The 16254-nt window shown below is 35.6% G+C and overlaps 1 protein-coding gene across 3 annotated transcripts in view; it reads right to left on the bottom strand.

The window, feature by feature from the left end:
* The window catches only part of OLA1 (Obg like ATPase 1), a 175743-nt gene that overhangs the window by 57270 nt on the left and 102219 nt on the right, over nt 1–16254 (bottom strand). For all 3 annotated transcript variants that reach the window (XM_040643769.1, XM_040643774.1, XM_040643778.1), the window contains one exon: nt 13153–13328. In XM_040643769.1, the coding sequence (XP_040499703.1) occupies nt 13153–13328 (176 nt within the window). The remainder of the gene's footprint in view (nt 1–13152; nt 13329–16254) is intronic.

The following is a 16254-nucleotide window of genomic DNA, read 5'->3' as shown; positions in this document are numbered from 1 at the left end:
GTGGGTTTTCAGTTATGTGATTCACTGAAGTAAACAGTGAGAACTTAAACAGAGCAAAGCTCTTGGCCTGTCAGCCATCAGTTGAGTGGCGATCAGAATGGACACCCAATTCATTCTTGAGTATAGATTTCAAGAGGACTTGAACGTTACTAAAAAGAAGAAGGCAACAATCCTGTATGATTCCTGTAAATCAGTCTGAATGGATTTTACATGTTCAAGGAAGGAGGGTGGGGGTGGGGTGCAGAGTCCACAAATTTGATTTTAATAAAAAGGCTACTGAAAAAGGAATGTCAGAAAGGAAGAAGACAATGATCATGCACGTGTGCATGCACACACACCCTCTTAATGAATTATCTGGCATACTTGGCAGAACTCTATGAAACAGGAGCATGAGGCCATAACGAGAGAAGAGTAATGGCAAAAAAATGGATGAAATGTTAAGAGAGTTGACAAACTAAGAAAAATTTATAAGGAAACCAAAATCTAAGTAGAAAGTAGAAAATGAAAGTCAGAAAATAAAAATCCAAATTGAAAATTCAACTGATATAAGCAGAAGATAATCAGTGGTTTGAATGTCAAACTTGAGAAAGGGTTATACTAAAGTATCAAATATACTCAGTGTAAACTACATAAGTATCTAGCTTGATGAAGCATCACAGAATGAACACATACCTCTAACTACTCTGAGCAATACACAGAATACTATTAGCAATGCAGTCACAATGTTTCACTCTTTTCCAGGGATAATCACTATCCTGGCTTTTTTTGCATCACACATTAGCCTGTTACTGAAATTTATAGAAATGGAATCATACAATATGTATTATCTTGTGTCTAGCTTCTCTTGTTCAACATAGTGAAATTCATCCATGTTGCTAGATGTACCAGTAGTACATATCTTCTTTGTCATGTAATATTCCCTTGCAGGAATATTCCACAGTGTATTTATCCATACCACTGTTGGACACTTAAGATAGTTTATACTTTAAAAGCTATTATGAATAAAGCTGCCATAAACATTCTTGTACATGTATTTCAGTAAATTTGTACATGCATTTCTCTTGAGTATATACCTAAGACTGGAGGGGCTCTATTAATAGATCATACATTTACCCAAATTTAGAATATACTGCTAATCGGTTTTCTTTCCAACGCTTGGTATTGTCAGTGCTCTTAATTTAGGGTGTAGTCTGAATCTGCATTTCCCTAATGATTAATGGAGGATTTCCTCTCCCATGAAGTACATGTTCAAATCTTTTGCCCATTTTTCTAATGGGCTATCTTTTCCTTATTTATTTGTAGCTCCCTGCATATTCTGTAGATAAGTTCTTTGTTAGATGCTGCAAATATCTTCTCTCACTCTGTAGCTTACCTTTTCTCTCTCTTGTTTACCAGAAGTCTTAATGTGAATATAGTCCAATTTTAAAATCTTTTCCTTTAGGGGCACCTGGGTGGTGCAGTCAGTTGAGTGTCCAACTCTTGGTTTTGGCTCAGGTGGTGGCCAAGCTCCACATCAGGCTCCGCACTCAGCGGGAGTCTGCTTGAGACTCTCTCTCTCCTTCTCCCAGCCCCTCCCCACCACGTGCACACGCAACTGTTCTCCCTCTCTCTGAAATAAATAAATAAATCCTTAAAAAAATAAAATATTTTCCTTTATGATTACTGCTTTTTGTATCTTGCTTAAAAAAATATTTGTCTATTATAGGGTTAAGAAAATATTTTATGCTATATAATAGATGTTTTATTCTGTAGGAGTTTCATTTTCACTTTTTACTCTATGTAGACTTTACTTTTTTTGTATAGTGGTGAGGTGGGTGAGGATTTATTTTCTCTCCCACAGGATATACAACTGACCCAACACCATTTCTTAAGAAAATCGTTCATTTCTGTTACTCTGCAGTACCATCTTCACCACAAATCAAATTGTATTTGTGTCTGTATATCCATTCTGTTCCATGATCAATTTGTCTATCTTTGACTGTCTTAATCACAATGACTGAAAATGTCCACTAGATTTAAAAATGCAGACGTCACTGATGACCCTGGCGAAACCTGTTTGAGTGTGATGGGTAGGTAGATTAGACTGAGTTATTACGAGGTAGAAAAAATAACTCTCTCAAGAGGTTTTTAAGAAGAAGGGAAGTGAAAATATGGTAAATGAAGGACAAGGTGTGCAATACTGAGAAAGAAGTGCTTCCCCACAAGATTGAAAAGGATACCTTTAAATTGTTAAAAAGAAAACGATCTGGCTTGAGAGGGACAAGTTGTATATACAAGAAAGAAGGGATTATTGGTGATTAAAACACAACTTGTGAGTGAATACACTAAAACCACTGGATATTAAGGGTAAGCTTTATGATATGTGAATTTATCTCAATAAAGTAATTTAAAGGCAATGAAGGGGGGAAAAAAGAAAGGATGACTAATAGTCATCTGAAAAGTTTGGACATTCTGAAAAGTTAGGACATGATAGGATCCAAAGAACTGGAATAACTAGCCACAGATTAAGAGGAGTGAACACTGAGTGAATTCCTGTCTGGTAGCTTTTATTTTGATCTCTGAAGTAGGAGGCAAGGTCATCTCCTGAAGGTAAGGATGGACGAAACAGGGAGTGGGCATAAATAAGAGGTTTGAGGAGGAAACAGTCCTACCCAAAAACAGTCTCATGGATGGAATTGGTGGGTACTTGACCTATGAAGTGGTCTTAGGTGAAAAAAACTCTGCAAAAATGGGAGTAAACTGAGGCAATCAGATGCTTGCTTTTAGGAATCCGGATCAGGAAATACTGAGATAAGACAATTGGAGACTTAAGCTGTAAAGATACACTGAATGAACATAAGACAGAGTAAATTACATGATGTGACAAAGGTTAATTAGAAGTAAGGAGAAATTATGTAGAAGCAGAGATCAGGAATAAAAACAGTATGTAAAAAAGCAGATGAACTCTGGTGGAAGCAGAAAAAAAAGTAGAATTCCAGTGAAGCAGAAATGAAGACCATCTGAGTTACATGAATGGCAGGGCACCACACAGAGAAGGTGCAGACTTCTGAATTCCTGGGTGCTGCCCTGGGCTGATTTACAATTCTACTCCAAAAGGCCTGGCTATACCACACTTACCGATCTTAAACATTTTTGGATTTCCATTTCCCTTATTGCCTTGTATTTTAAAAATAAAAACCCATTTCTTGAAATAGCCTAAGTTGAATCCTTGGTCCTTACGACTAAACATGAAAAAATACAATAAAACTTCTCAGATTAAATCACGCAGAAGATTTTCATCTTTAGCAGATCTTCCCTGTATGTTCACATATTACCAAATAAGTAAAAAAATTTTCTCTAAAACCTTAAAAGAAAAACAATGATTTGTTTAAAATAATGACTATAAACCGAGAAAGTAAATACCTTACAAAGTGTTAAGATGATCATTTAATAAATCCTGGTCAATTACATTTATACCCTCATTTTTCTCATTCCAGTTCACGAAAAAGGAGATACTTTGCCTCAATCCTTCCCACTGCTGTCTAAGAGTATCATTGTCAAAAATACCTCATTTATGCTTAGAATACTTACTATGAAAATCATTTCTCCTAAACCCATAAAGTAGTCCTACCTAGCATAGTTTGACTCTCACATTGGTATTGCCACATTAAATTAAGCAACTTGTCATTCTAATTTTGAAAATTTTATAACCTCTTTCCTAGTTTGGGGGCATGTGTATTATGTAGATTTAAATAATGAACTACAATAATCTCTAATCACATTCCTGGTTCATGCATTTCTAAATGGGTTGCTATATTTAATAATTTTTTAACTTTGGGGTTCATTTCCATAAATTTATTTTATAAAAGCAATAAAATTAAAAGAGAAAATTATTTAAGGAGGAAGCATTCATAACTCTATCTCTCTAATCCACTATTATCACTTAGTATTTCCTTCTGGACTATTTCAAAAATGTTATAACCACAATGTACTTGTACCATAATGTTTGTAACAGTATTATTCACAATAGCCAAAATGTAGAAACAATTCAAATGTCCACAGAATGTGGTACATAAATATATTATTATTTAACCTTAAAAAGGAATGAAATTCTGATCCATGCCACAAAATGGATGAACCTTGAAAACACTATGCTAACTGAAATAGGCCAGACACAGAAGGACAAAAGTTATGATTCCACTTATATGAGATACCTAGAATAGGTGAATTCATAGAGAAAGTAGAAGAGAGGCCGCCAGGGGCTAAGGAGGGGAAGGAGAAGTTTCAGTTTGGGATGGTGAAAAATTCTGAAAATGGACAATGGTAATAGTTGTAGAACATTGTGAATGTACTTAATGCCACTAAATTGTACACTTAAAATGGTTGAAGTGGTAAATTTAATGTTATATACAGTTCATCATAATCAAAACATTTTTAAAAGTGTAGGAAACTTCTGCTGTAGGCCATGTCTAAAAAGATGACTAAGAAACAAGAATGGAGGGGCGCCTGGGTGGCTCAGTAGGTTTAGTGTCCAACTCATGATTTTGGTTCAGGTCATGATCTCAGGGTCATGAGGTCGAGCCCCGCATCAGGGAAGTCTGGCTGAGATTACCTCTGACCCTGCACTTGCTCATGTTCGCACATGTGCCCGCACACCCACTCATAAACCTTCTCTCCAATCAAGAAATAAAATCTTAAAAATAAAATCAACTTTGATCTTAATGCCCTAGTGTTAATGTTATATCATAAACCGTCCTCCAAAAAGATACATTGAAGTCCTAACCCCTGGTACTCAGAGTGTGACCTTAATTGAGAATTAGTTAAGATGAAGCCATACTGGAGTAGGGGTGGGCCCTCAGCCCAATTGTGACTTGTGTCCTTGTAAGAAGATGGAAATTTGGCAGAAACACAGAGAGAGGACGGCTATGTGAAGATGGAGGCAGAGACTGGAGCTATACAGCCACGGACCAAGGAACGTCTAGGGCTACCGGAAGCTGAAAAGCCAAGAAAGGATTTTCCTCAGGAGGGTTCAAAGGAAACATCGCCCTGCCAACACCCTGATGTCAGACTTCTAGTCTCTAGACTTTGAAAGAACACATTTCTATTGTTTTAATCCAGTTTGTAGGATTTGTTACAGCAGCCCTAGGAAACTAATTCACTAGGTAGTTAATACCAATAGAAAATGATTATCACACACCTGCCTTCTTTAGTGCCTCAGTGTTACCACAAACAGCAAGACCCACTATAAAAGATGACTTTACGCCAGAATATACCTTACCCTTAGGAGAGATTCTGTTTTAGCATTAAAAAGTTCTAAGTTTTTCCTGCTTATTTACATAAAAATACAAATGATATTCGAATCTAGAAAATGGAAACTTCATAAGAAGAGAGGCTAGAAATGTTGAATTTTTGAAAGATTATCTAGAAAATAGTAACTAGTAAACAAACTGATCTACCTAATTTGTTTATAACTTTCAAGTAGTTATCTCTTTTACAGCCTAGGATCTATGTCCAATTAAAGTCCCGCCAATCATTTTATACTTTAGACCATTTGTCAGCGAATGTAAGGAAACATTTTTTTTTAGAACTCCTCTACAAGAAATACTTAATATAATCACATAGGTTCTGTCTTGGGGAAGCTAGAGATAAATCAGAAGAAAGGAAAAATATAAAGCGTCACCAAATTAAACCTGTGATCTCCAAAAATAACCAAAGGTAAATACAATGATTTGGACAAAAAATTTAAAGCACACTGGGTGAAGGAATATAGCCGAGACTGCTGGCTGTCCATATCCCCTTTGCCCTCACGGGTCCAGTACATGTTAATGGCTTCTTGCTGTAAGGATCTATAACTCTGCCTAAGCGCCGTGCTCAGATCACGGGCCAACAGGTGCCAGGGAGTTCACAATTCTAGGAGCAGCCCATAACCAGTGACTGAGGGAAATTAGTTGATAATCACCCCAGCCTCCTCATCATTCCAACAGAAAAACTATAAGAAACTTTCTATACTATTTTTCAGAGGTCCCTAACAGGACTGAGCCCCGGCTGTTCAGGTTTCTACCTGCTTGTTTACATATTAAATAATATATAACAAAATTAAACTCGGGTTTCCTTCTCTTCATGATCTTAATTCCTCATTCCCTGAAGTGTGCCTCCTAAAATAGCTCCCAAAGAAACCACCTGCACTCCAATCCTTGCCTCGGTGTCTACTTCTGAGGAAACCCAATCTAAGACTTTAACCTAAGTTTAGACGAAAAGGCGAAGGGTCTCATATTTGACTCAAAATAGCTTTGCAACACCAAATGGAACAGTCTTGAGAAAGCTCATAAGGAGTTTCTTCTTAACCTCTGTTTATAAATCACACTGTCCACATAATTGTTCAGGTGAGTGAAGATGGAAGTGATCCTAAAGCCTATAACTTCTCTTATGTGCATCTCTTCCAGCTTCACATCTCCCATTATACTCCTTTTCCAAGTTTAGACAGAAACTTCAAAACTCTTTCTCCAGTGCAAAGCTAAAATTATAGCTTGATGAATATAGATCAGAAACAGCTAAGGACAACGGATATGCATTTAACCCTTTTGGGAGACCACCTAAAAGAAATAATTTCCTTAGAGCTTTTTCCTAAATAAAAAAAAAAACAACTAATAATACATTATTATGAAAAAAAAGTTCTAGTAACAGAGAGGTGTAGAGTGTAAGTAGTATTCACCCTAATCACCCATTTCCCTTTCCAAATACTTAGTTCTTAAAACTTTTTAAACTTTCCAGATGTTTACTGTTAACATGATTGAGGGTGTTTCCATACTTATTTTACTACAAATATGGTTATGACTTGTTTTTTTTTTTTAAGGCAAAAGTAGTTATAAAAGTATATATATATATGATGTAAAAATAAACCAACTACTTACAAAATTAACCCACCTTCAAACATCATTCCCTGGTTAAGTTGGTTTCTATCCTCACCAACTGTCATAATGTTACATTATGATATCAGGGAAATCGCTGGTAAAATTATATCTAGGAGACCTCCATTTTCCTTTTTTTTTTTTAATTTCTTTTTAAATTTTTATTTATATTTTTTTAGAGGGTAGGGAGGGGCAGAGGAAGAGGGAGAGAGGGAATCTTAAGCAGTTCCACCTCACAACCCTGAGATCATGACCTGAGCTGAAATCAAGAGTCAGATCCTCAATGAACTGAGCCACCCAGGTGCCCCCAAACCCCCATTTTCTTTTCTTTTGCATTTTTTAATATTTTATTTTACTTAAGTTCAATTAATTAATATATAGTGTATATTAGTTTTAAAGGTAGAGTTCAGTGACTCGTCAGTTGTATGTAACACCAATGCTCATTAGATCATATGCCCTCCTTAACACCCATCACCCAATTACCCCATCCTCTCACCTCCCTCCCCTCCAGCAACCCTCAGCTTATTTCCTATGGTTAAGAGTCTCTTATGGTTTGTCTCCCTCTTTGACTTCGTGTTGTCTTGTTTTTCCCTCCCTCCCTCTATGCTCCTCTGTTTTGTTTCTTAAATACCACATAAGTGAAATCATATGATAATTGTATTTCCCTGATTAACTTATTCTGCTTAGCATAATACCCTCTAGTTCCACCCACATCACTGCAAATGGCAAGATTTCATTCTTTTTGATGGCTGAGTAATATTCCATTGTGTATATACACCACCTCTTCTTTATCCATTCATCTGTCAATGGACATCTGGGCTCTTTCCATTGTTTGGCTATTGCAGACATTGTTGCTATAAACATTGGGGTGCAGGTGCCCCTTTAGATCACATTTATACCTTTGCCAAGACCCCCATTTTCAGTAATAATGAACTAAGTGATTCAGAGTGAATTTCTCTAACAACAACTATAAAACAGGTCTAACTGGAGGAAATACCTTATAATACCAAGGACCTAATAAGATAATGAGGCAGCACCACACTAAGAAAAGGTAGGGATGCCTAAGCCACTTCTACCCTTGCGGGGGAGGGGTTGCCCACTGTATGGCATGAACCTCAAACTTTAGCATGCCTAAGAACCACTGGGAGAGCTTGTTAAAACATATCCTCAGAGATTCTGATATAGAAGATCTATAGCTTCCATTTCTTTTTTTTTTCTTTTTTTAAGATTTTATTTATTTATTTGACAGAGACAGCCAGTGAGAGAGGGAACACAAGCAGGGGGAGTGGGAGAGGAAGAAGCAGGCTCCCAGCGGAAGAGCCTGACGTGGGGCTTGATCCCAGGATGCAGGGATCACGCCCCGAGCAAAAGGCAGATGCTTAACGACTGCGCCACCCAGGCGCCCCTATAGCTTCCATTTCTAACAAGCTCCCAGGTGATGGTGATATTGCTAGTCTGAGGACCACACTTTAATTGTCCCTGATCTAGACTAGAGACAGGGACAGCAGGGGATGAGGGAAGTACAGAAATGATTTGGTGAACACAATATAAGACCAGACTCTGTGTATCAATCCCTCATTCTATCTTCCCCTTCTCACTTTCACCACTCAACAGTGTTGACATCCCACTGTTGCTTTTGGCCACTATTACCTGGGGTCATCTGCCAGTCCTCAGGAAAAAGCTAAGATGCCACAGCTTTTTGATATATGACAGAAGAGACACTTCAATAGGNNAGGGAAAGACAGTCTTTTTAAAATATGGTGTTGGAATAACAGGTAAAAAAAAATATATCAAATCAATGCCTGCCTTATACTACTTACAAAAAATAAATTCCAGGTAGGCTACTGAGAACAGTAAAATAATACGGCTTTTAGAACATAAAAGATCATCTTGATGACCTTAAAGTAGGAAAGATTTCTTAAGACACAAAAACCACTATACTTAAAAATTAAGACCTGTTCATTAAAAGATACCATAAAAAGAGCAAAAACAAAAGCCACAGAATGGGAGAAGATATCTGCAATCCATTTAAGACAAATGATTAGTATCCAGAATAAATATATAACTTCAATGAAGTAATGAGAACAAGACACTGATCTAAGAGAAAATGGGGAAAATTAGAACTGACATTTCACAAAAGAGGAAATCCAAGAGTCAACAAATATAAAAAAAAGGTCTCCAATCTTACATAGAGAACTGCAAATTAGAACCATAACCAATACCATCACACAGGTATCAAATTGCGAAAATGAAAAAAAAAAATCTGGCAATATCAAGTGGTGACAACAGGATAAACTCTAAGAAAACAGTGTTATCTAGGAAAGTTGAAGGTATATATATACTCCTACTTCTAGACACATGCCTTAAACTACCCTATGTGCACGAGGATGTAAAAGAATGTTCACAGCTGCATTGTTCGTAATTATCAAAAACTTGGGGGGGGGAATTGAAATGCCCAGTAACAGTAAAAAAGATTTTTTAATTATGATATATTCTTCCAATAAAATATTTTACAGTAAGGAAAACAAATGAGTTAAAGGTAAATGCTACATGAATGAGTACACAAAATAATGTTGAGTGAAAAATGCTCATATAAATACATACAACATGACACTATATAAAGTATTAAATCAGGAAAAACAAATTCATACTGTTTTAGGTGGCACGTACACTGGTATAAAGCAAGGTCATTATTATTATAAATTTCAGAACTGCAGTTAGCTGTGGGAAGATGAAGAGTGTTAAGACTGGTAAGTACCAGGGATATTTTTGGGTGCTAATAATGTTCTATTTCTTGACATGCAAGAAGGTTTTGCTAGCCTTTATTTTACAACTATTTTTTAAATGCATATGAGGTCAATACACTTTTTTGGAATTTTACAAGGAAAAAAAAAAAAGACAGGGGTGCCCGGCTGGCTGTCAGTAGGGCATTGACTCTCGATCTCAGGGTCATGAGTTCAAGCCCCCTGTTGGGCCTAGAGCTTACTTAAAAAAAAACAACAACAACAACTTATTGGTCCTGGGGCGCCTGGGTGGCTCAGTCGTTAAGCATCTGCCTTTGGCTCAGGGCGTGATCCCAGCGTTCTGGGATCGAGCCCCGTATCAGGCTCCTCCGCTGGGAGCCTGCTTCTTCCTCTCCCACTCCCTCTGCCTGTGTTCCCTCTCTCGCTGGCTGTCTCTCTCACTCTGTCAAATAAATAAATAAAATCTTTAAAAAAAAAAAAACTTATTGGTACTGTAGTCAGACTGATCTGGTTGAAAAACTTGGTCTACAATTTACTAAGCATGAAATCTCGAGCAATTCATAAAGCCTCTTGAAATTTAGGCTTCCTTAGTCTTAACATGGAGATAATATATATACTTGTATGTTGTGAAGTTGAAATAAGATAACATAGGGGCACGTGGGTGGCACAGCGGTTAAGCGTCTGCCTTCGGCTCAGGGCGTGATCCCAGCGATCCGGGATCGAGCCCCACATCAGGCTCTTCTGCTATGAGCCTGCTTCTTCCTCTCCCACTCCCCGTGCTTGTGATCCCTCTCTCGCTGGCTATCTCTATCTCTGTCAAATAAATAAATAAAATCTTTAAAAAAAAAAAAAAAAGAAATAAGATAACATATATAAAAAGTGTCCAACAGTGCCTGACTCAAAAAATGAGAAAGACAAGATGTCCCTGCAGTAAATGATTCAGTACTGTAAAAGATCTTAATTCTCTACAAGTTGAGTTACTGAGTCAACCCAAATCCTATTTTTGCTAACAACTAAAAAAAATCTTCTAAAAGCCATGTGTTCTACTATATTTACCAGTATTGGGTTTGCTACAAGAATCTATAGCATACATTCTCAGTGAGGGTGATATTATTCATAGAGGGGCAAAAGATTGATTCTTATGGGTGAAAAATACTTAGTAATTAAAATGGTTTGTGGTCCTCCAAAGCTCAACCCTAGCCAACAAATCCTTACTCATCAGTATTTAATTTCTCTCATCAGTGAGAAATTAAATTAATTAATTTAAATTAAATTTTAATTAATTTTTTTCCTTAGGGATGGTGATAATGAAAAAAAAAAGGTTAAGAAACATGGATCTGTAATTTATTCTGAAGCAGTGGAATCTAATATAAGGAAAGTAAACGATGGAATGACCAGTTTTGGGAAACAAGAAAATTAGCTTATAATGCTTTCCATCTATCCAGAAAAGTTGAATGGGGAAAGGGAAAAATGAATGGGGAGAAGGTGTTCAGATTTTTCTGTAAACATGAGTTCAACCAATGCTTTTAAATCATGTACAGAAATTTTAGGAATATTTTAGAAATAAAAAGAAAATACTGTTAACAAGGTATTAAAAATAGCACTCAACATTCTGGTTTTCTTTGAGAGGAAAAGCCAGGAAATGGTAGCCCAAGAATTTAAGAAGAACCTGATGTCCCTTACTCCCATTTCAGTAAAAAGCAACATTGATAACTTTATTTTTAAGATAGTAATTCTTCTAAAAGACATAAGGATATCAGTTAAGTTTCAATAAACTAAGGGATGACTGCTTAAGAATTTATTCTAATCAGTAACCATGCTGTTTGGGCAGATAAATTGCTTTCAATCCCAACATCTTTCTCACAACCTTTTTTCCTTTTTAAAAAGGAGTATTTTTCATACCCATACTTTTAATCCCTTTCTCTGTCCTAAATCTCATACAATTCCTTCAGACAAATCTCTCTCCTTTCTCTATTCTATATGAATAGGAAATAACTGAAATAGTCATGATGTTAAGAGAAGTAAGATAACTTGGGCTGTTCCAGACTACCAAGGAAACCAGTGGCCCAACACAGGCCTCCCTGTTGCAAGACCAGGCACTGTCAACCATAATTTACTGATAGTGTGCACAAGCTTTAGAGGCTGATTCTGTAACTGATTTCTTCCTTAAGAGTGCAGAACTCCTGTGGTGCATGAGTGGCTCAGTCGGTCAGGCGTTGGACTCTTGGTTTCAGCTTGGGTCATGATTGCAAGGTCATGATCTTGGGGTTGTGAGAGCAAGCCTCTTGGTGGGCTTGGTGCTGAGCTCGGAGTCTGCTTGAGATTCTCCCCCTCTCCTTGTGCCCCTCCCCCAGCTCTCTCTCTCTCTTTCTCTTTCTCAAATAATAAAATCTTTAACAACAACAAAAAAGAGTGCAGCACTCCCTAATCAACTGAGTTTTCAAAAAATAAGAAAATTAAAAATAAACGCATCTATTAAAAATACATGAAAAATTAAAAAGATAGAAAATCCTTCCCATGACAAAAAAAAAAAAAAACTTAAAAAGCAAGTACAGTTTAGGGAAGATATTAGTAAGTGAGAAAATACATAATTTTTAAAAAAGATTTTAAGTAATCTCTACACCCAACATGGGGCTCAAACCCACAAGCCCAGGATCAAGAGTCATACTCTCGGGGCCTGGGTGGCACAGCGGTTAAGCGTCTGCCTTTGGCTCAGGGCATAATCCCCGGCATTATGGGATCGAGCCCCACATCAGGCTCCTCTGCTATGAGCCTGCTTCTTCCTCTCCCACTCCCCCTGCTTGTGTTCCCTCTCTCGCTGGCTGTCTCTATCTCTGTCAAATAAATAAATTAAATCTTTAAAAAAAAAAAAAAAGAGTCATACTCTCTACCCACTGGGCCAGCCAGGTGCCCCAAGAAAATACATAATTAAGGCCATTTTTTTTTAATGTAAAAGACCATTTGATCATACTTAAACTAAAATCTTCAAAACTGATTTTGAAACATTTATTATATATTACTAATTACTCAGTACAATATGATAAAAAACACATTTGAATATTAAACACAATGATATGTGTTTTCACTCCATAAAGATTAAAATTGCCTTTCTAGAAGTACATTCATTCAGTCAACCTCTATGGAAGACCAATTTCTTGTATAAATCACTTCTTCAAATCCACAAAACTCATACATTCAGTTGTTGCTCTAAATCCGTAAGTTTTTCATCATAAAGCTACACTTCTCTAACATTAAAACTTGAGAATATACATAGAAACCATATGAAAACTCAATATTACTGCTAAATATGCCTTGCTAAGAACACCTTAAATAGCCTGTCATAATGACCCTCTGTTACCAAAAGAAAATGAAGTTTCTCCATGATTTTTTAACAGAAATTATCCTTGGATTCTAAAATTCCATAACAATATTAGGTATTTAATTTTATTAGATGCATTACTATTAAAAATTTAATTAAAAAATGAACTCAAGTATCAAAGAAGCTATAAATTTTTACTTACATATTCAGGTTTTAATTTTTTATCTCCTCCTCTCACAGCCACTTTTTCTAGTTTATCTATAATGGGCCCAATCATTTCCTCATCTTTAAGCTGAAGTTCTTCGTGTATTATTTCTATATCTCGAATAGGATCTACACTTCCTTCAACATGCGTGATATCATCATCTTCAAAAGCACCTAAAATGAATTAAAGAGAAGCAATCCAATAAACAATACAGAAAGCCATTATTAAAGATTCCTAGAAGGTTAACAACTTATTCAAATTAATCTGAATTCTTGCAAGCAGGACATAGTATATATATATTTTGACCTATTTAGTGATATTTAGGGCACCAGCAACAAAACAGTAATTCAAGAACTTCAACATTTCAAAAACTGATTGAAATAAATAAAATTATGATCTTTACAGGAAGAAAATTATGCTCCAGAACTACTGCTATTTTCAGGTTTGGTACATTAAAAGATACTGAATTCCAGGCATGAGAGCCTGAAGTTCTAAACTGCACTATTAGGGTTTCCAAGGGAAACCGGATTTGGGGTGGGGGGGTGGGTGAAATCATCTGGCAGACCTCTTCCCTGCTTCAATCTACTTTATCACTGTGGTTCTGACGGTGATTAGATAATGAACCACTCAGACACACAATTTACACAGCAGCTAATTTCATCGGCCTGATTTGAGGGTATGGTTTTTAGGGGGCTATCAAAGAAGCAGATGAAGGTGCATTTGTCATATATGAGTGACAACCATTCACACTATCTGAACAAAATGGTGCTGGCCCTTATTAGAAACACATGCTATTATCACATATTTAAAGTGCAGTTGAAGCCATAATTTCAAATTGCCAACTGGAAACATAAGGGTAAAACAACCAGATATTACTGAAGCATGTGTACTGACTTTATGCCCTTTTGAAGACATAATGTGGCAACATAATTCAACTGGGATTTACTCAAATTACCAGATAAAGAACAGTATCACAAAAATGAACAAATACTAAGAAATATTATAAACAGAAAGCAGTGATATACCCACAAAACAAAAAACACATTTATAAACAAATTAATTTAATTTAAATTACCAACTAGATTATATACCCAAAATGAGATGTTTTCAAACATAAAGCATTGATTATTTTAGATAAAGATATCATAGGAATCATGAGAGACAGTTTGATTGAGTTTTAATAAGAGAAAAACAGTGACCATAGCTCATTCTTCTGTATCAAAGACCAAGATATTCGCATTAGTTTACAAAGAATTTTTAAATATAATTTTCTAGAATTTAAAATAATTAAGCTGTTTGTATCTCAATGTACAACTATTCAGTAATATAAATTAAAAAACATAAGTATATTGTTGCAATTAAAATATAAGTACTTAAAATAATACTTAAGTATTCTTGGTATTAAACTGATGATATGTTAAATAGTGCCATACAAATTATATGAACAAAATTAGCAAGAAATGAGGGTGTATATTATATCTTACTGGTAAATATACTACACAGACAGTGATTTAGGTACATTTTTTGAATATTTGGAAAGTATGAAAAAAGACTTCCTGGAAGTACAATATTTAACATGTTTTGAGGCATCTTACACAAATGACAAAATAAAATAGGAAAATAAAAATGAAAGCTTCGTGGCAGAGCAACAAAGACAGTATGGTCAGTTCAGCTATAAAAATAACTACACTTTTTATGACGCTCCAAATGAAAAATATCCTATGTAGTCATCTTTATGTAAGAACCAATGAGTTAACAACTATAGCGATGTCCTCAACAACAGTATATGCATCAGGTTTTAAATGACAATTTCTTAACGCAACCCTCAATTTTAATTGAGTAGATAACAGAGAGAAACTTAGGAACTGCAATTCTTCTGGAAGCAAAGAAAAGAAAGCTCTCTGATCATCTGAATTAATCCAAGCAGAAAACTAGAATAAAGGGAAATACCACTTGCCTATCTTATAACCTTTAAATTATCCTCTAGATTGCACTTTGCCTGGAGTCTGTCAAGGATTTGGCTAGAAAAGAAGTTATGATAACTGTATCATCACTAATCCATTCCCCTACTGTAAGAAAAAAACTCAAAACACAAACCTTATACACTCTGGATTGCACTGTTGTTCCTATGCCTGAAAGTTGTTGTTGTTATTTTTAATTTGTATGTGAGGTGGTAACATACTATGAGAAGAACTTATATTTTTTTGATAAGTATTGCCAAAAATTAAGATAAAAATTAAGTGAAGGCAACATTAAAGTTACCCTCTAAAACTGAATAGCCTTGTGATGAAATGAGGCCTAAAACAGCTGTAAAATATAAGCTACAGAAGTTTGGTGTCCATATGGGCAACTTCCATTTCTTAGAAAGTTTCTAAAAAGTTAGAGATTACTTCCCAGAGATACACTCCTAGGTCAACACACCTCACTTTATACTTACATTAGAGCATTCTTCCACATCTTATCTGTTTTAGTATAAGATGTAGTGGTTAAAAGTAAGGGTTTTCGAGTCAGACAGGCTTACTTGTCATAAAATCTTAGACAAATAATTAAACCTCTAAGGATCTTATTTTCACATCATTAAAATGAAGATGTTTTTACCTCTTAGAGAATGGGTATGATTAAATCAGCTATCATATGTAAAGCGCTTAGCAGAAAGCCCCACACATAAACTCTTTCAGTAACTGAGGCATATACTACTTGTTTTAATGATGTAGGAATTGGTAATTTAGAAGAAATTTCATAGTAATATATTCAAACATTAGCTTTTAGTAATATCATTTCATGTCATTCAATTCACCTTGGAATAGGTTAATATAAGTTTTGTGAATTTATAGAGACTTCCCCCCACTAATTCTTCTTATTTCACCAGAACATTTTTACCCTAGTCCATGGCCAGAGTTATTTATTTCAACTTCACTTTAACTAAAACAATGATTATTATAATTGTTATAATTATTATCATCATTCCTCTTTGGGGGAAATATTGTACTGGTAAAGAAGAAGACTTTACTCATCTTGAAGACTATACTATATCCACTGAATTGTTTGACGAGAAAGTTATTTCCATCTCAATTCTCTTCAGTCCTTTTGAATATGTGA

Source organism: Ursus maritimus, unplaced genomic scaffold, assembly GCF_017311325.1.
Source record: "Ursus maritimus isolate PB19 unplaced genomic scaffold, ASM1731132v1 scaffold_1, whole genome shotgun sequence".
Lineage (NCBI taxonomy): Eukaryota > Metazoa > Chordata > Mammalia > Carnivora > Ursidae > Ursus > Ursus maritimus.
This window is presented reverse-complemented; position numbering and strand designations above follow the sequence as displayed.